Genomic DNA, 20,667 nt, shown 5'->3' on the forward strand with positions numbered 1-20,667 from the left:
ATAATTCAGTATAATGATCTTTTAGAAATGAGAGATCAGATTTTACCTATACAGGATAAAACACTCTGTTATAAACACAAGAAATTCTGCAGATGCTGAAAATCCTGAAAAACACTGAAAATGATGGAGTTCATCTGTGGAGAGGAATAAATATTGACGTTTTGGGCTGAGACTCTTCATCAGGACTGGAAGGGGCCATGGAAGCCAGAATAAGGAGATGGGGGAGGGAGTGTTTGGAGTACAAGCTGGCATGTGATAGGAGAGTCCATGTGAAGGGAAAGGTGGGTGAGGGGGGTAGTGGTGAATGAAGTAAGAAACTGGAAGGGGATAAGCGGAAGAGATTAAGAGCTGAAGAAGTAATCAAATAGGAGAAGACAGCAGCATGGAAGAAAGGGATGGAGGAGGAGAACCAGTGGGAGGTGATGGGCAGCTGAGGAGAGAAGAAGGGGTGAGAGGGTAACCAGAATGGAAATTAGAAAAAAAGATTAGTAGAGAGAGGGGAAAGTTGGAGAAATCAATGTTCATGCCATCAGGTTGGAGGCTACCCAGATAGAATATGAGGTATTGGTCCTCCAACCTGAGATTGGCCGAATCATGGTAGTAGAGGATGCCATGAACTGGTATGTCAGAATAGGAATGAAGTCAAATTGAAATGGGTGGTCACTGGGACATCCTGCCTTCTTGGGCAGGCAGAGGAAAGGTGCTCCACAAAGTGGTCCCCCAGATGCCTGTGGAGCCAGTGCCACAGGAATTGTTGAAGGCTTCTGTTTGGCATCACCTTGACTCCTGCCCTTTGGTCAGTGGGCAATGGACCAGATCCTGAGTGGGTTGACAGTGGTGCAATGCTATTGAGATGACTTAAGCATTACTTGAAAAAATGAGTGTGAACACCTACAGAACTCGAATGCTGACGTACAAAAAGGCTGGATGAACTCAGCAGGTCGGGCAGCATCCGTTGAAAGAAGCAGTCAACGTTTCGGGTCGAGACCCTTCATCAGGACTAAAGAAGGAAGGGGCAGGGGCCCTATAAAGAAGGTGGTGCCGTAGTGGTCCGGTGGAAGGACCTCTAACTCAGTGAGGCCAAATGGCAGCTCTCTGACACCTCCTTTTACTTACCCCTGGAACAGGACCCAACCAAAAAACATCAAACCATTGTCTCCCGTACCATCACTGCCCTTATCAGCTCCGGAGACCTTCCATCCTCAGCCAAAAAACTCATAATTCCTACACCCTGCACTGCTCACTTTTACCTCCTCCCCAAGATCCATAAACCTGACTGTCCTAGTAGGCTTATAGTTTCATCCTGCTCCTGTCCCACCAAACTTGTATCTGCCTACCTCGACTCCATTTTGTCACCCATAGTTCAGTCCCTCCCTACCTACATCCGGGATACATCCCATGCCCTCCACCTCTTCAATAACTTCCAGTTCCCCGGTCCCGACCGCTTCATTTTCACCATGGATGCCCAATCTTTATACACTTCAATTCCCCATCAAGAAGACCTCAAAGCCCTCCGCTACTTTCTGGACAATAGACCTCACCAGTTCCCCAACACCACCACATTCCTCAGGTTGGCGGAACTGGTACTCACACTTAATAACTTCTCATTCGGCTCTTCCCACTTTCTTCAGACCAAGGGTGTAGCTATGGGCACTCGCATGGGCCCTAGCTATGACTGCCTCTTCGTGGGTTATGTGGAACAGTCTATGCTCCAAATCTGTACTGGTACTGCTCCTCAACTTTTCCTTCGATACATTGACGACTACATTGGTGCTGCTTCCTGCACCCATGCTGAGCTCGTCAATTTCATCGACTTTGCCTCTAACTTTCACCCAGCCCTCAAATTCACTTGGTCCAGCTCGGACACTTCTCTCCCCTTTCTCGATCTCTCGGTCTCCATCTCTGGAGAAAGACTGTCCACTGACATCTTCTGTAAACCCACTGACTCCCATAACTACCATAACTACTTCTTCCCACCCTGCCAAATGCAAAAATTCTATTCCCTATTCCCAGTTCCTCCATTTCCGCTGCATCTGCTCCAAGGATGAGGTTTTTCATTCCAGGACATCCCAAATGTCCTCTTTCTTTAAGAATCTTGGTTTCCCTTCTGCCGTCATCAATGATGCCCTCACCCGCATCTCCTCCATTTCCCACACTTCGGCCCTCACCCCATCCTCCCGTCACCACAACAGGGACCGAGTTCCCCTTGTCCTCACCTATCACCCCACCAGCCTCCAGATCCAGCATATTATCCTCTGCAACTTACGCCACCTTCAACAGGACCCCACCAACTTCCGCCACCTTCAACAGGACCCCACGCATCTTTCCCTCTCTACCCCTCTCTGCTTTTCGCAGGGATCGTTCCCTCCGCGACTGCCTGGTCCACACGTCCCTCCCCACAGATCTCCCACCTGGCACTTATCCCTGCAAGCGTAAGTGCTACACCTGTCCCTACACCTCCTCTCTTACCACCATTCAGGGCCCCAAACAGTCGTTCCAGGTGAGGCAACACTTCACTTGTGAGTCTGTTGGGGTAATCTATTGCATCCAGTGATCCCGGTGCGGCCTCCTCTACATCGGCGAGACCCGACGCAGATTGGGGAACTACTTCGTCGAGCACCTATGCTCCGTCCGCCACAACAGACAGGATCTCCCAGTTGCCACTCACTTCAACTCTCCTTCACATTCCTATTCGGATATGTCCATACATGGCCTCCTCTACTGCCATGATGAGGCCAAACTTCGGTTGGAGGAACAACATCTCATATGCCGTCTGGGTAGTCTCCAGCCCCTTGGTATGAACATCGAATTCTCCAACTTCTGGTAATTCCCTCCCTCTCTCTTCCCCCATCCCACCTTCACTCTGTCTTGTCTTCCAGCTGCCTATCACCTCTCATGACTCTGCCTTCTTCTACTACCCATAGTGCTTTCCCCTTAGATTCCTTCTTCACCTCTCCTGCCTATCCCCTCACTACTTCCCCTCCCCCACCCCTTGATCTTTCCTCTGATTGGTTTTCCACCCTCCCCCTACCTTCTTTATAGGGCCTCTGTCCCCTCCTTCTTTAGTCCTGACGAAGGGTCTCGACCCGAAACGTTGACTGCTTCTTTCAACGGATGCTGCCCAACTTGCTGAGTTCATCCAACGTTTTTGTACGTCTTGATTTGACCACAGCATCTGCAGTGTACTTTGTGTTTAGAACTCGAATGCTACACTATAAAGACTCAAGGAATATGGGCCAAGGGTCCAGAATGGCAAGTGTGAGTTCTTTTGACCTTTGATTGAACATTTAGGCTATGTGATCGACAACTCAGGGCTTTACAAGGCACCATCAAAGGTGAAGGCGATTATGGAGATTCCATCACCTTAGAATATACTGTCAATCGATTAAGATTGACTGATAACATACTACGCAAATTTTGATCCTAACCAAGCTAGCATGCTGAAAACACTTCATGAGCTTTAAAATAAATCAACACACTGGCAGTGGATAGATCACTGTGAAGAGGCTTTTAAAAAGGCTAAAACAGTTTTGTCATAATCAGAAGCACTCACACACTTCAACCCGTCATTGCCCATATGGTTGGCCTGTGATCCATCACCCTATGGTGTGGGCCAATTACCTGACACATCATGTCATCGGGTAAAGAGTGTCCAATCACTTTCGCTTCAAAGGCATTAAGCAAAGCAGAAAGCCACTATGCCCTGATTGAGCGGGAAGTGCTCACAATTGTCTTTGGAGTTAAGAAAGTCCATCAATTCCTCTTTGGTTGACAAATTACAGTATGTTAACAGGCTGACTAGGGGGAATGCCATACTAGATCTAGTTTTAGGTAACAAACTGGGTCAGGTCACAGATATCTCAGTGGGTGAGAATCTGGGGGACAGTGATCACCGCTCCCTGGCCTTTAGCATTATCATGGAAAAGGATAGAATCAGAGAGGAGAGGAAAATTTTTAATTGGGGAAGGGCAAATTATGAGGCTATAAGGCTAGAACTTGTGGGTGTGAATTGGGATGATGTTTTTGCAGGGAAATGTACTATGGACATGTGGTCGATGTTTGAGGATCTCTTGCAGGATGTTAGGGATAAATTTGTTCCGGTGAGAAAGATAGAATGGTAGGGTGAAGGAACCATGGGTGACAAGTGAAGTGGAAAATCTAGTCAGGTGGAAGAAGGCAGCATACATGAGGTTTAGGAAGCAAGGATCAGAGGGGTCTATTGAGGAATATAGGGTAGCAAGAAAGGAGCTTAAGAAGGGGCTGAGAAGAGCAAGAAGGGGGTATGAGAAGGCCTTGGCGAGTAGGGTAAAGGAAAACCCCAAGGCATTCTTCAATTATGTGAAGAACAAAAGGATGACAGGAGTGAGGTAGGACCGATTAGAGATAAAGGTGGGAAGATGTGCCTGGAGGCTGTGGAAGTAAGCGAGGTCCTCAATGAATATTTCTCTTCAGTATTCACCATTGAGAGGGAACTTGATGACGGTGAGGACAATATGAGTGAGGTTGATGTTCTGGAGCACGTTGATATTAAGGGAGAGGAGGTGTTGGAGTTGTTAAAATACATTAGGATGGATAATTCCCCAGGGCCTGACGGAATATTCCCCAAGCTGCTCCATGAGGCGAGGGAAGAGATTGCTGAGCCTCTGGCTAGGACCTTTATGTCCTGGTTGTCCACGGGAATGGTACCGGAGGATTAGAGGGAGGCGAATGTTGTCCCCTTGTTCAAAAAAGGGAGTAGGGATAGTCCGGGTAATTATAGACCAGTGAGCCTTATGTCTGTGGTGGGAAAGCTGTTGGAAAAGCTTCTTAGAGATAGGATCCATGGGCATTTAGAGAATCATGGTCTGATCAGGGACAGTCAGCATGGCTTTGTGAAGGGCAGATCGTGTCTAACAAGCCTGATAGAGTTCTTTGAGGAGGTGACCATATAGATGAGGGTAGTGCAGTGGATGTGATCTACATGGATTTTAGTAAGGCATTTGACAAGGTTCCACATGGTAGGCTTATTCAGAAAGTCAGAAGGCATGGGATCCAGAGAGGTTTGACCAGGTGGATTCAGAATTGGCTTGCCTACAGAAGGCAGAGGGTCGTGGTGGAGGGAGTTCATTCAGATTGGAGGGTTGTGACTTGTGGTGTCCAACAAAGGATCTGTTCTGGGACCTCTACTTTTCGTGATTTTTATTAACGACCTGAATGTGGGGGTAGAAGGGTGGGTTGGCAAGTTTGCAGATGACACAAAGGTTGGTGGTGTTGTAGATAGTGCAGAGGATTGTTGAAGATTGCAGAGAGACATTGATAGGATGCAGAAGTGGGCTGAGAAGTGGCAGATGGAGTTCAACCCGGAGAAGTGTGAGGTGGTACACTTTGGAAGGACAACCTCCAAGGCACAGTACAAAGTAAATGGCAGGATACTTGGTAGTGTGGAGGAACGGAGGGATCTGGGGGTACATGTCCCTGAAAGTTGCTTCACAGGTAGATAGGGTAGTTAAGAAAGCTTATGGGGTGTTAGCTTTCAAAAGTTCAGGGATAGAGTTTAAGAGTCGCGATGTAATGATGCAGCTCTATAAAACCCTGGTTAGGCCACACTTGGAGTACTGTGTCCATTTCTGGTCACCTCACTCTAGGAAGGATGTGGAAGCATTGGAAAGGGTACAGAGGAGATTTACCAGGATGCTGCCTGGTTTAGAGAGTATGGATTATGATCAGAGATTAAGGGAGCTAGGGCTTTACTCTTTGGAGAGATGGAGGATGAGAGGAGACATGATGGAGGTGTACTAGATATTAAGAGGAATAGATAGAGTGGACAGCCAGTGCCTCTTCCCCAGGGCACCACTGCTCAGTACAAGAGGACATGGCTTTAAGGTAAGGGGAAGAAAGTTCAAGGGGGATATTAGAGGAAGGTTTTTTACTCAGAGAGAGGTTGGTGCGTGGAATGCACTGCCTGAGTCAGTGGTGGAGGCAGATACACTAGTGAAGTTTAAGACACTACTAGACAGGTATATGGAGGAATTTAAGGTGGGGGGGGGGGTTATATGGGAGGCAGGGTTTGAGGGTCAGCATAACATTGTGAGATGAAGGGCTTGTAATGTGCTGTACTATTCTATGTTCTATGTAAATTACACTACTGACAGATCATCGCCCTTGTTGTTAATTTTTGGTCCACATGCAGGCATTCCTTCCCTGGCTGCTAGTCCAATGCAACGTTGGGCTGTTACTAGCTGCACATCAGTACAATATAAAGGACAGGAGGTCTAGGCTTCCTGACTTCCCTTAGCTGTTACAGCTCCAGAGCCATCTCCAATAAAGAGATTTTACTTCAAAGAAGTATCTACAGCTCTGAGCAATGGAATCCAGAAGCACAAACGTACTGACCCTGTTCTATCTAAAGTGGTAGAATGGAAAGGAGAGCCAAACCATAGAATTGAAACCTTACCAGGCTCGATGGAAGGAGCTCACAGTCTAAGCAGGATGTTTACTATGGGGCTACCTTGTTGTCATTCCTCCATCATTAAGAAAGCTTGTTGAGCTACATGCAGGACACTGTGGCATAGGTCACATAAAAGAAGTCGTATGCAGCTACTTCTGGTGGCCAGGACTGGATGTAACCATTGAAGAGATGGCCAAAGCATGCCCAAATTGTCAGTGAATGAGAAACGTTCCTCAACTTTCTCCTTTGCATCCATGGAAATAGCTTGAAGAACCATGGCAGAGGATTCACATAAATTTTGCAGGACCTGTAGAAAGCCACCTGATCTTGGTCATAGTGGATGCAAAAAGCTAATGGCCTGAGGTTGCTATCATGAAGAGAGCACTACATATAGGTAATGCATTGAGAAGCTACTTTCCACCTTTAGCTGTTTTGAGCTACCTTGACAGCTTGTAAGTGACAATGGTCCACATTTCCTGTCTAAAGAAATAGAAGGCATTTAGGGAAGCAAATGATATTCAGCATATCAAGTCAGCACCATATTATCCAGACATGAATGGCCTTTCTGAATGATTTGTACAAACAATGAAACAAACCTTCAAGACTTCAATGGAAAGTGGATCATTCAACTACGTCATAGCATTTTCTTGCTAACGTACTGCAATACACCTCACACCACCACCAAAATGGCTCCAGCCACTACACTGATCAAAAGACAGCTTTGCAACCAGCTTATCCTTCTTAGATCCCAGTACAGAAGGTTTAAAGCAAGAGAGAGAGTACTTACTTGGAACTACATCTCTGGAGCAAGGTAGATACCTGCAGCGGTGGTGGCACAAACTGTTCCTGTGTCGTACACAGTAGAAACTCGGAACCACAACATCTAGAGAAGGCATGTTGATCAGTTGTTGCCCACTTCTGAGGCCACTGAAAACCAACACAAACTGACCAATTCAAATCCTGTTGTAGAAATGGGATAGTAGTCTGAGACAACAACTGTAGATCCTCCATTAAGATCAAATGACACAGCCAGTGCTCCCCATCATCTGTGCTTTCTGTGGTGCTCCCTGTTGACAATGCAGTACCCAAGCCAAGATTTATACATACACCATCAACAGATAAAATGACTTTGGCGTTGGTACCTTCAGGAACAGGCGGCCTCTGGACAGATTGAATCTCTAGATTAGTGACTAACCTTCAGCACATGGGGCAGAATACTCCGCAGGGTTATGTCTGGAAATACAAACTTTGGAAGGACAAACTCCAAGGTAGAGTATAAAGTAAATGGCAGGATACTTGGTAGTGTGGAGGAGCAGAGGGATCTGGGGGTACATGTTCACAGATCCCTGAAAGTTGCCTCACTGGTAGATAGGGTAGTTAAGAAAGCATATGGGGTGTTAGCTTTCATAAGTCGAGTTTAAGAGTCGCGAGGTAATGATGCATCTCTATAAAAGCAACACACACAAAATGCTGGTGGAACACTGCGGGCCAGGTAACATCTATAGGAAGCAGCACAGTCGATGTTTCAGGCTGAGGCCCTTCGTCAGGACTAACTGAAGGAAAAGATAGTAAGAGAATTGAAAGTGGGAAGGGGAGGGGAAGATCCAAAATGATAGGAGAAGACAGGAGGGGGAGGGATGAAGCCAAGAGTTCGAAAGTTGATTGGCAAAAGGGATACAGAGCTGGAAAAGAGAGAGGATCATGGGACGGGAGGCCTAGGGAGAAAGAAAGGGGGAGGGGAGCACCAGAGGGAGGTGGAGAGCAGGTAAGGAGTGATTGTGAGAGGGGCAGAGACAGAGAGAAAAAAAAGCGGGGGGAAGAGGAGAGATAAATAAATAAATGATGGGGTAAGAAAGGGAGGAGGAGCATTAATGGAAGTTAGAGAAATCAATGTTCATGCCATCAGGTTGGAGGCTACCCAGGCGGAATATAAGGTGTTGTTCCTCCAACCTGAGTGTGGCTCTACCTTGACGGTAGAGGAGGCCACGGATAGACATAACAGAATGGGAATGGGATATGGAATTAAAATGTGCGGCCACTGGGAGATCCTGCTTTCTCTGGCGGACAGAGCGTAGGTGTTCAGTGAAACGGTCTTCCAGTCTGCAATGCAGACTGGGAAACCATTTCGCTGAACACCTATGTCTACACCTACGCGTTCCACCAGCATTTTGTGTGTGTTGCTTGAATTTCCAGCATCTGCAGATTTCCTCATGTTTGCAGCTCTATAAAACTCTGGTTAGGCCACACTTGGAGTACTGTGTCCCGTTCTGGTCGCCTCACTATAGGAAGGATGTGGAAGCATTGGAAAGAGTAAAGAGATTTACCAGGATGCTGCCTGGTTTAGAGAGTATGGATTATGATCAGAGATTAAGGGAGCTAGGGCTTTACTCTTTGGAGAGACGGAGGATGAGAGGAGACATGATAGAAGTATACAAGATATTAAGAGGAATAGATAGAGTGGACAGCCAGTGCCTCTTCCCCAGGGCACCACTGCTCAATACAAGAGGACATGGCTTTAAGGTAAGGGGAGGAAAGTTCAGGGGGGATATTAGAAGAAGGTTTTTCACTCAGAGAGTGGTTGGTGCGTGGAATGCACTGCCTGAGTCAGTGGTGGAGGCAGATAGACTAGTGAAATTTAAGAGACTACTAGACAGGTATATGGAGGAATTTAAGGTGGTGGGATATATGGGAGGTAGGTTTTAAGGGTCGGCACAACATTGTGGGCCAAAGGGCCTGTACTGTGCTGTACTATTCTATGTTCTGTGTTCTATAATAGAGGCAGTCGACCCTCTTTCTGTTGTATAGAAAAAAAATGTTTTTTGTAGTTGGTTGAATTTGATGATTACTCCATTGAATGTTTATAGTTCAGCAGCTGGTCTGTGTATGGAAAAGGGGAGAAACCTTTAAAATAAAGAGGGAGGAATATGTTATGTACTCATGTATAGTTAGACCCTATTTGTTGCTGTCAAACTTCCCTGTATGTTGTATACTGAATGTAATGTGAGAGGACATTCTAGGTAGATGACTTTCAAGTAAGATAAACAGCAGGACACATTTGTTCCTCAACTCTCCGTCTCTTGCGTGTGTTATTCACAGCCGTCCGGCTTCCCAGTATCACAAACATATCACTTTCTTTTACCAATAAGCTCAGGTAAAATATAATTAACAACCTCCTAGACAGGTAATTATAGCAATAAATTTTAATTTGCAGTACCCACAGCAGTCAAATTGCTTAAGGAATTCAAGAGAGATGATCCTGATTTAATGAAAAGTTTATTGCTTGATATGTCACTGCCATGACAGTGGCATCCAGCTTTTGTCATGAACACACAGTGTTGAGCTTTATTCATGTGACAGATTGTTTGTAAGAGTGCTGTGAGCAAATGCAAGCAATTCCTGATTGGGTGTATCGATTATTGTGCATGTTTAACATTGTTTTTAATTAATGAGAAATGCAACAATATTGAATTAACCATTTTATAAAATGCACCACATTTGTGAATATGATTTTGCGAAGTATCTGAATGAAGAGTTGTAAAATCAATCACTGAAAGCAATTAAAATGTTTACCAAATGAATTAACAGCTGAGGGGTCTACCAGATGTCTAATCAATAAATACAATTACCTTTCATGTTCATTTATTTGTCTCATTTGGAAGGCTGATTATGAACACATCAGACCTGACGGCATTTTTTTTTATCTGTAGAAGATCATTATTCTTCCATCTGACTATTTGGAAATCCTAGTGGTATGGCATCTGACTTACAGGGCGATGTTTGTCACGTTTCTCTTCAACTTGAGCCCCTGTTCCGTCACTTCTTTTGACCCCATTGGTGCCATGCTTCCAATACACTCTGCCCGGGGTGGCTATTCCCATGCTCCCTTTCCACTCATGCAGGCCCCATTTTCTGATTGCCTTTCCATTCACTTTGGTCCCAGATTCTGTGTTCCCAGTTTTAATGCTATTTTCCCCTCACTGAGAAAATGAATTATTGGGAGTAGAAATAGAAACAATATCCAGCGGACGAGAAAATCTGCCAGTTGTGCACCTTGAAAAGCATGCCAAATTATCAGGGTTTTATTGTAAAAGCTGGTTTCTGCTCTGCATGAGTCACGCTGACTGGACTGCCTAGATACGGACTGATCAGAATTTAGCATGAGGTTGTTAGGTCTGTGTCATAGGATGTTTTTTCAACCTCCAAGTGCCAAGCCAGTCATCCTGGATGTAGATTGACACCCAACACTCCCTGAGCTATCAAGGATATTTTCCACATAAATACTATTCAATAGAAAGGGCAACAAATTTCAGGTGATTTAAAGACACCATTATGTTTTTTATAGACCATACAAGAATTATTATTGCCTTTCCAATGTTTCAGACAAATTAAATGGTTCTTTTGAGCCAGCTGATCTTTGATGATAGTTCATATAATTTACTGTACTTACTGTCTCAAGCAGGTTGCACACTGGAAATTTTTGGCAGAAGAGACCATGCAGTATTCTCGTATAGGTGGTTTTATTAAGCTCACAGCTGGCTGAGACATCTTGTCAGACTTCACATCCTAACAGTCCATTCCAGATTCAAGATACTTTAATGTTATTTCCAATACACAAGAGCAACCAAATAATTATGCTCCAGATTTGAGGCAACATAAACACAATAAGATAGAGAACACAGTAAATATAAATACATAAGCTAGTTATATATATGTATAGATTGATTTTATCTCCATAAAGTGACACTAGGCACAGGAGTGGCTGTACGTAAGGTGACTGACAGGAAATGATAAAGTAGTGGTGCTTGGGGGTGTGGTAGGGATGGTTAGTGGATGAAGGTGTTGATCAGCTTTACTGCTTGGGGAAGGTAACTGTTTTTGACTCTGGTCCTGGTGTAGATGCTCCTCCCTAATTAGAGAGGGACAAACAGTCCATGAGCAGCGTGTGTGGGATCCTTCAAGATGTTACTGGGCTGTTCCAGCATCTTTCTGTATATATGTCCTTGATGGTGGGTAGGCTGGTGGCAGTGGTGTGTTGAGCAGCTTTGACTACTTGCTGTAGAGCCTTCCTGTGCGCCACAGTGCATTTTCTGTACCGTGCCGTGATGCAGCTTGATAGGATGTTCTCTACTTTGCCTCTATGGAATAATGTGAGTATAGGTGCGCTTAATCCAGCACTCTTCAACCTTCCCAGAAAGTAGAGGTGTTGGTGAGCCTTCCTGATTGTGTAGGATGTGTTCTGGAGCCATGAAACTTTGTGCAAAATGTGCACTCCCGTGAGTTTGAAACTACACGCAGTTTCAACTGCTGCATCATCGATGCAAAGAGGAGTGTGAATGGTACAAGTTCTCCTGAAGTCAACAACCATCCCTTTTGTCTTGCAGACATTGAGGAAGAGGTTATATGCCTGGCACCAGGCCTTGGGCTCTTCCATCTCCTCTCTGTAGGCCGTCTCTTCATTGTTGGTGATGAGCCCCATCGGTGAGCTTGACAATGTGATTACTCAGGTGATTGGCTGTGCAGTCATGTGTGAGAAGAATATACAGCAATAGGCTCAGCACACAGCCCTGAGGGAGGGGTGTCCGTGTTGAGGATGATGGGGAAGGAGGAGCAGTTGTGAATCTTGATTATCTGATGTCTTTTGGTTCGGAAGTCCAGCCCTCAGTTGCACTGTGGTGTATTTAAACCAAAGGGTAAGAGTTTGTTCACCAAGGACTATGGGACAATGTCAGACTGAAATCCAGAAGCAGCATCTGACATAGGTATCCTTGTTTCTTAGGTTTGTCAGGGCCAGATGATAAGGCATCTGAAACTTTTCCAGGTTGTCCTTTCCAATGCTCAATCATTCAATGGGATACTGTGTGGAAATGGAGTAGAAAAGTAAATATGCTGTTTTCTAAATTATTGAACTTCCTGATATCCAAAACTTATTCAGATGTTTGTCCTTCACTCAGTTAGAATGGAATCACTACTGGGTTAAACTAATATCACATCTTTTTGTATTCAACCCGAGTAATGACATCGCCAAGTTTGCTCACAGAGATTGAGCTCTTCTACATTGGTACGCAATCCTAAATATGACTGTCCAGCCATGGTGTGAATGTAGACGTAGTCCTGTGCTGTGAGTCCATATACAATTCAGAGTCAGAGTCAGAATCAGAATCAGGTTTAATATCACTGGCATATGTCGCAAAGTTTGTAAACTTAATGGCAGCAGTACAATGCAATACATGATAAATATAGAGAAAAAATGCATTACAGTAAGTATACATGTATATTAAGTAGTTAAATTTAAAAGTTTTGCAAAAAAACAGTAATAATAAAAAAGTGAGATAGTGTTCATAGGTTCAATGTCCATTTTGAAATTGGATGTCAGAGGGGAAGAAGCTGTTCTTGAATCGCTGAGTGTGTGCCTTCAGGCTTCTGTGCTAAAATAAAGTTCTGATTCTGCACTAATGTAAGACTCTGTCATGTTATATACACTCTTGATCACCGGGAATCCGTGATGAACATTTGCTTTCTTTTCTTTTCCCAGTACAAAGGCAAAGTAAATCTTCATGTTTTCGAGGACTGGTGTGGATCTTCGATTTATCAGCTGCGGAAGAACATTCATTTTCCACTATATCCTCATGTAAGTAGGTTACAGATACAGTCCTTTGCCTTCTGGTGTTCTTCTCTATGTTAGTGCAAGTTAGAAAGGAAAAGATGATAAACATAAAAAGACCCTGCAGATTGTGGAAATTCAAAATAAAATCAAAACTTAGTAATTTTGCAACAAGTCAGATAGCATCTGTGGAAAGAAAAAAACAGTTAATGTTTCAAGTGACAGATTCTTAAGAAGAACTTAGAGGAGAATAAGTTAGTCCAGGTGGCGGAGAAGGCCGGTGAAATAATAATGCTGCCGGAAGTAAAGTTCCTTTGTCTGTGTTGGTGGTCCGTCCTGTCTAATAATGACGGGAGACTTGTGTGGGAGGCTTTTAAAGTGAAAAACCATTGCAATGATGTAGTTCTACTCTCTCAACCTTAGAAGTTTGGATCAAGTGGTACGAATAGTCATCACAAACTGGGGTTTTCCTTGGTTGCCGTGCATGACCATGATTTCTTCTGTGATTTGCCATGCCCTTCATTCTCCAAGGAGCATTACAGAACTACCTTCATGGCCGTAGATTCTCACTGTTGATCTCATCCACCCAGTCTGCCTGAGCTCACTTCACATGCTAGGACAGGCACGTCCCTACCTCACCAGGGTATGAGGCCTGCCGGCTACCCTCACCTGGTATATCCTGCCTGTCAAAGTGGCGTGCTGTGGTGAGGCTCTGCCCTAAGCAAACCGTTACTTGGAGCCACAGGTGAGAGCTGAGTACCTGGTGGAGTCTAAAGGTGAGTGAGCTGCCCTAGAATGGACACGACAAGCCCCTTCACCAGAGGTGTTACCCCTCCTTGGCACCTATACTATCCTGAGCTGTTAATATTATGAAGTCATGATAATGTATAACGAGGCCTATTGGGACACACCCAGCACTCTAGAATATACAAATGAAAATAAAAAGGAAAGATGGAACAATATGCAAAAACAACCAGGCTTGGAACTTGCTTTTCACACAAATGGACAGGAATATATTGCCATATAATCTGCTAGAACCTTTTTTCACTGACCTACAGATCCTGTTTTAGTTTCATATTTCCATCTGTAAGTTGAATCCAAAAATGTTTTTCCAAAGTTCAAGGTTCCAAGTAAATCAACGTACATATATAACCCAGAGATTCATTTTCTTGTGGGCATACTCAATAAATCCATAATAGAAAAGTAACCATAATAGAATCAATGCACTGATTTGGGCGTTAAGACAGTGTGTAAAAAAGCAAAAAAAACTGGAAATACAAAAATAAATAAATAATGATAAATAAATAAGCAATAAGTATCAAGAACATGAGAGTTCTTAAAAGTGAAGTCTATAGGTTGAGGGAAAATTCCACTGACGGGGCAGGTGAAGTTGAGTAAAGGTATCACCTTTGGTTCAAGAGCCTGTTGGTAGAGAGATAATAAATGTTCCTGAACTTGTTAGTGTGAGTCCTAAGGCTCCTGTACCTACTTCCTGATGGCAGCAACAAGAAGAGAACATGTCCTGAGTGGTGGGGGTCCCTAATGATGGATGCTGCAACAATACTCAGTATAGATGTGCTCAGTGGTAGGGAGGACTTCACCTGTAATAGTCTTGGCTATATATACTTATTTTTATAGGATTTTCCCATCAAAGGCATTGACATTTGCATACCAGGCCATGATGCAATCAGTCAATATACTCTCCACCATACATCTATAGAAATTTGCGAGAATTTTAGATGTCATACCGAATCTTTGCAGGCTCCTAAGGAAGTAGAGGCACTGCTGTGCTTTCTTCATGATTGCACTTGTGTGCTGGCCCAGGACAGGTCCTATGAAGTGATAGCACCAAGGAATTTACCACCTCTGATCCTCTGAGGACTGGCTCATGGACCTCTGGTTTCCTCTTCCTGAAGTCAATAATAAGGTTTATTGACAATGCAGCTAAAAGCAAAGCTTCACTAGAGATATTGGGAAATGAGCTTGATCAGGTGCTCAGAGTCCCAGTGAGGAACAGTTGGAGTTCAAATGAGTCAAAATGAAAAAAGAAGCATATGTGTGGTTTTGGAATCTGAAATTGCACAAGATCCTTACCAAATACCAAGGAAGCAGGAAAGGACAAGAGGACAGAAGGGACAGTGAAACACCTGTGGCAAGTGGGGTGAAAAGTGCCTTAAAGGATTTTATTCATATATTAGGAGCAAGGGAGTAACCAGGGAAAGGTGAGGATCACTTCAGGGAAAATGAGAGAATTTATATGCAGAGCCTGGGAAAAGGGTGAAGTTCTTAATAGAGTACTTTACATTGGTATTCACCAAGAAGAAGAACATTGGTGATAGTGAGATCAAAAAGGAGCATGTTGATATTCTAGACCATGTCAATATTTTAAGAAGATATTGAGTGTCTTAAAATGTTAAGAGGAGTAAGTGTTCAGGACCTAATGGAATATATTCCAGGATAGTGAAGGAGGAAATTACAGGATTCTTGACAGACTGTCAGAATAAAAGGTAAAGATAACAAGTGTAAGTAACCTTGGTTAAGAGAAAAAAAGGAGGTGCATAGCAGGTGTAAGGCAAGTAGAAACAAATGAGGTGCTTATGGAGTATAGGAAATGTAAGAGAGCACTGAAGAAAAAAATCAGCAAGGCTAAAAGGAGGCATGATGTTGCTCTAGCAGACAAGGTGAAAGAGAATCCTGAGGGATTCTACAGATATGATAAAAGCAAAAGGATTGCAAAGGATAAAATTAGTCCACTGGAAGACCAGAATGTAATCCATGTGTGGAATCAAAACAGATGGAGGAGATCTTAAATGTATTATTTGCATCTGTATTTACACAGAAGGTAGACAGAGGGTCTATAGAAGTGAGGCAAAGCAGCATCAACTTCATGGACCCTGTACAGATTACAGAGGAGGAGGTGATTGCCACCCTGAAGCAAATTGGGGTGGATAAATCCCCAGGGCCTGACAAGGTTTCTCTCAGACCCTACGGGAAGCAAGTGCAGAAATTGCCGGGCATTAGCAGAGATATTTAAATTACATTGAGTGATAGGGGAGGTAACAGAGAATTGGAGTATAGCCAATGTTGTTCTGCTTTTTGAAAAAGGCTCTAAACATAAACTAGGAAATTATAAGCCAGTCTGGCATCAGTTGTGGGAAGGTTATTGGGAGGTATTATAAGATACTAGATATGCAAGTATTTGGATAGACATGGACTGATTAAGGATAGTTGGCATGGCTTTGTGCATGGTAGGTCATGTCTAACCAATCTTATAGAGTTTTTCAAGGAAGTTACCAGGAAAGTCAGGATGAAGGCAAGATAGTGGATATTTTCTACATGGACTTTAGTAAGGTATTTGAAAAGGTCCTGCATGGGAGACTGCTCAAGAAAATTCAGTTGCTTCGATTTCAGGAAGAGTTAGTAAATTGGATTAAATTTTGGCTTTGTGGTAGATGCCAGAGAGTGGTATTAGAGGTTGCCTCTCTGACTGGAGGCCTGTGACTAGTGGTGTGCTACAGGAACTGGTGTTGGGTTCTTTGTTGTTTGTCATCTATATCAATGATCTGGATGATAATGTGGTTCACTGGATCAGCAAATTAGCAGATAGCACCAAGATTGGGGGTGTAGTGGACAATGAGGAGAGCTAGCATGGCTTGTAGAGGGATCTGAATCAGCTGTAAAAATGGGCTACAAAATGGCAGATGGAATTTAATGCAGAGAAATGAGAGTTTTTTTTACTTTGGTAGGACCGATTAGGGTAGATCTTACACAGTGAACAGTTGGGCACTGAGGAGTGTGGTAGAACAAAGGGATCTGGGAATACAGGCCATAAATTATTGAAAGTGGTGTCACAGGTATATTCATAAAGAAAGCTTTTGGAACAGTGGCCTTCATATATCAATGTATTGAGTACAGGAGATGGGATGTTATGTTGAAGCTTTATAAGACATTGGTGAGGCTTAATTTGGAACATTGTGTGCAGTTTTGGTCACCTACAGGGAAGATGTAAACAAGGTTGAAAGAGTACTGAGAAAATTTACAAAGATGCTACTGAGTCTAGAGGATCTGAGTTATAAAAAAAGTATTGAATAGGTTAGGATTGAATTCTTCAGAACTTAGAAGATTGAGAGGTGGTTTAATAGAGGTATACCAAATTATGAGGGGTATGGAAAGGGTAATGCCAGCAGGCTTTTTCACTGAGGTTGGTGGGACTACAACCAGAGCTCATGGGTTAAGGGTGAAAGAAGAGAAGATTAAGGGGAACATAAGGGGAAATATCTTCACTCAGATGGTCTTGAGAGTGTGGAGTGAGCTGCCAGCACAAGTGGTGCACACTAGCTCGATTTCAACATTTGAAAGATGTTTGGATAGGTACATGGATGGCAGGGGTATAGACAACTACAGTCTTGGTGCAGCTCAATAGGAGTAGTATAGTTTGGCATGGACTAGATGGGCTGAAGGGCCTGTTTCTGTGCTGTACTTCTCTATGACTTTATGACAACTTTCTATCCTTGTTAGCCATGAATAAGGTGCAGGAGGTCTGGAGAATAGCCAGTGCTGTTCCTTTGTTTAAGAACAGCAACTGGGACAAACCAGGAAATTACAGGGCTGCAAACCGTACATCAATGATAGGGTAATTGTTGGAGACAAAATTTTAAGGACAAGGTTTATTCGCATTTGGTAAAGAATTAACTTGTTAGGGATAGTCAACATAGCTTTGTGTGCGGGAGGTTATGTATCACAAATTTGATTGAGAATTTGATGAAATGATAAATGATAAGATGAATTGATAATTGATGAGTGTAGAACAGTAGATGTTGTTGACATGGACTTCAGTAAAATATTTGATAACGTTCATATTAGGCTGGTCCAGAAGCTTACATCACATAAGATTCAGGGTGAGTTGATAAATTTGATACAAAATTGGCTTGGTCATGGAAGACAGAGGTGGAAGGCAATGGTAGAGGGTGTTCTGACTGGAGGTCTGTGATGCTTGGTGTTTTGCAAGAAGCAGTGTGGAACCTTTGTTGTTTGTAATACCTGTTAGTAATTTGGATGAAGAAGTAGGTAATCGGATTAGTAAAATTGCAGGTGATTTGGATATTGGTCGAATTGTGGATAGCAAGGAAATTTGTCGAAAGATACAGCAGATTGTACTTAAGATAGAAATTGGCTTAGATGAAAGCAGATGGAGTTTAATCTATCTTCTGTCAAATTAGTGGCATGCTTGGACACAGCAGCCATTCTGAGTCCGGTCAAAGGTGTATTAGTTCATTCTGAACATCACTTTCACTGCTGGATACTAAAATCATCAAGTACTAGAGGACTATCCCATCAGCAAGTTGCTCAATAGTGATGGAGCTGGACTTAGTACATACCATTGTTGTGTTGTCGCAATGACTTGCTGCATACCATTGTGCTGAGATAGTCCGCCGTAGGAGTGATTGTCTTGGACATTTTCATTGTGACCGCAAGACCCTGTTGGACTTTGGTAACGTAGAATACAGCAAGTCTGATTCACTGGGAAGAGCAATGGCAAGGGAGCTGCGTTGCCTAGGTTGTGGTGCGGACTAGACCCCCTCTGCATGGTCACCTGTTACAGTTGCTCAGGGCAGGTGATGCCAGAGGTGGTGTGGGAGAGATTAATAGCCTCTGTGGGTGCACTGGAATCCGTATTGGGTTGGGGGCTGGCCCGTCTTGTTGGTGCTGCTCTCCAGTGTTTGCTCAGAGCTGACTGCCACTGTTAGCTCGGTGCTGCCCTCTGATGTTATCTTGGTGTTGCCCTCTGGTGTTTGCTCAGTGCTGCCCTCCAGTGCTCACTCAGTGGAAGAATTGGATCAGAAAATCTTCCCATCCATTGACAGTCATGCGACTCAGGAACTTGGGCTATATTACTTCTTTTCTTTGTGATTGTATGTTTTCCTGAAATTGTAAGCAAATGTGCTATTTGTGCTTTATGCTATGTGCAGTGTGTTGGAAATGTGTTTTGAGTCCTGGAGGAATGCTGTTTTGTTTGGCTGTATTCATGTATGGTTGAATGATAATTAAACTTGAACTTAAGCTTGAAGTGTGAGAAGATGTATATTTGGAGATCAAATGTAAGATAAAAATGTACAATAAATGGCAGGACCCTTAGGAGCATTGTTGTACAAGGGATCTTGTACTGCAAGTCCAGTACTCCCTGAAAGTGTCAACTCTAGTGGATAGAGTGGTAAAGACGGCATATAGTGTGTGGGGAGCATTGAGTGTAAAAGCTGCAAAGTTACGTTGCATCTCTATAAAACTTTAATTAGGTCACATTTGGGATATTGTGTGCATTTCTGGTTGCCACACTATAGGAAGGATGCAGACTCTCTGGAAATAGCGCAGAAGAGGTTCAGGAGGACGCCGCTTAGTGTATCAGCCATAAGAGGAAGTTGGACAAAATTGGATTGTTTTCTCTGGAGCATCTGAGCTTAGAGGCCTGATAGAAGTGCTTTAATTATGAGTGAGAGGCATAAATAGGGTAGATAGTCAATGTATTTTTTCTCAGCTAGAAATGCAAATTACAGAGTATAGGTTGATGGTGGGAGGGACAAAGGTTAAAGGAGATGTGCAAGGCAGGTGTTTGTCACAGACAGTGGTAGGTGCCTGGAATGTACTCCCAAGAGAGGTGGTAGAAGCAGATACAACAGCAACACTTAAGACAGGCATGTGCTTAGGCAGAGAACAGTGGCATGTACCCATCCACAGGCAGATGGGGTTAGTTTAATTTGGTAAGCACTAGGCCAAAACCTCTGTTCTGTGATCTAGCATCAGCATTGGTCTCGTCTCGGCTGAAATCTTGTTCGTCATTCTCCTAATGATCAATGGGTAAATATGATAAACAAATGGTATCTTTTTGTTTCAGACACGTACCTCAGTGAATAAAATTGCTGTGTCTCCGAAGTGGAAGAATTATGGGCTTCGGATATTTGGCTATATACACCCCTACAAAGATGGTAAGGATGAATGAAATGGAACAAATAGGCACTATTTACTAGCTGGAACCATTATATTCCTCCAGTCCTCTTTGTTGGGAGACTTTGAGACCTATCACTAATGATCCGGTAAAGATAAAAGTATATTGAAAATAATCCACAGGTAGGTAAAATTTTGCTTGTGTTTGTGAGTACAACTAACCATTATACAAGGCAGACACCCGGTTGATCCAAAGTCAGATGGAGACATGAGATAACATTGCAAATTGTAGCTCACTATAGCAAGCTGCGTCTGTCTCCACTTCCTTTGCTGCAACATTGGTAGCCCTTGCCTCCAGAATTCAAAGCACAGTAATTTCTTTCCTAAATCGCTGTCTTCTTTAGTGCACTCTTCAATCCAGCTCTTGATATATACTTCTTTAAGCTTGAGGCCACCTGTCCTAAACCTTCACTTTTGACGCAGTCTCTGTTTTAGTTTTCCACAAAGCACTTCAGGATATTCTACTTTGTTAGAGGAGCGACAAAAATGTAATTTGTTGTTGGTCCACTATGGAACACCAGGGGAAAATTGAACTGAATGTCTGCTGCCTACAAATCAATGTCTGGAAGAGATCAACAGCTGGCAAACTACACTGTTCCTTTGCATACACAATTACCTATCTCCTTCACCTTCCACTGTC

General features: G+C 43.5%; 1 protein-coding gene across 1 annotated transcript in view; it reads left to right on the forward strand.

The window, feature by feature from the left end:
- The window catches only part of LOC140729448 (N-acetyl-beta-glucosaminyl-glycoprotein 4-beta-N-acetylgalactosaminyltransferase 1-like), an 813,083-nt gene that overhangs the window by 457,003 nt on the left and 335,413 nt on the right, over nucleotides 1–20,667 (forward strand). The window contains exons 4-5 of the mRNA XM_073049203.1: nucleotides 12,960–13,055; nucleotides 19,918–20,008. Coding sequence (XP_072905304.1) covers nucleotides 12,960–13,055; nucleotides 19,918–20,008 — 187 coding nt within the window. The remainder of the gene's footprint in view (nucleotides 1–12,959; nucleotides 13,056–19,917; nucleotides 20,009–20,667) is intronic.

This window comes from Hemitrygon akajei, chromosome 6 (assembly GCF_048418815.1).
Source record: "Hemitrygon akajei chromosome 6, sHemAka1.3, whole genome shotgun sequence".
Lineage (NCBI taxonomy): Eukaryota > Metazoa > Chordata > Chondrichthyes > Myliobatiformes > Dasyatidae > Hemitrygon > Hemitrygon akajei.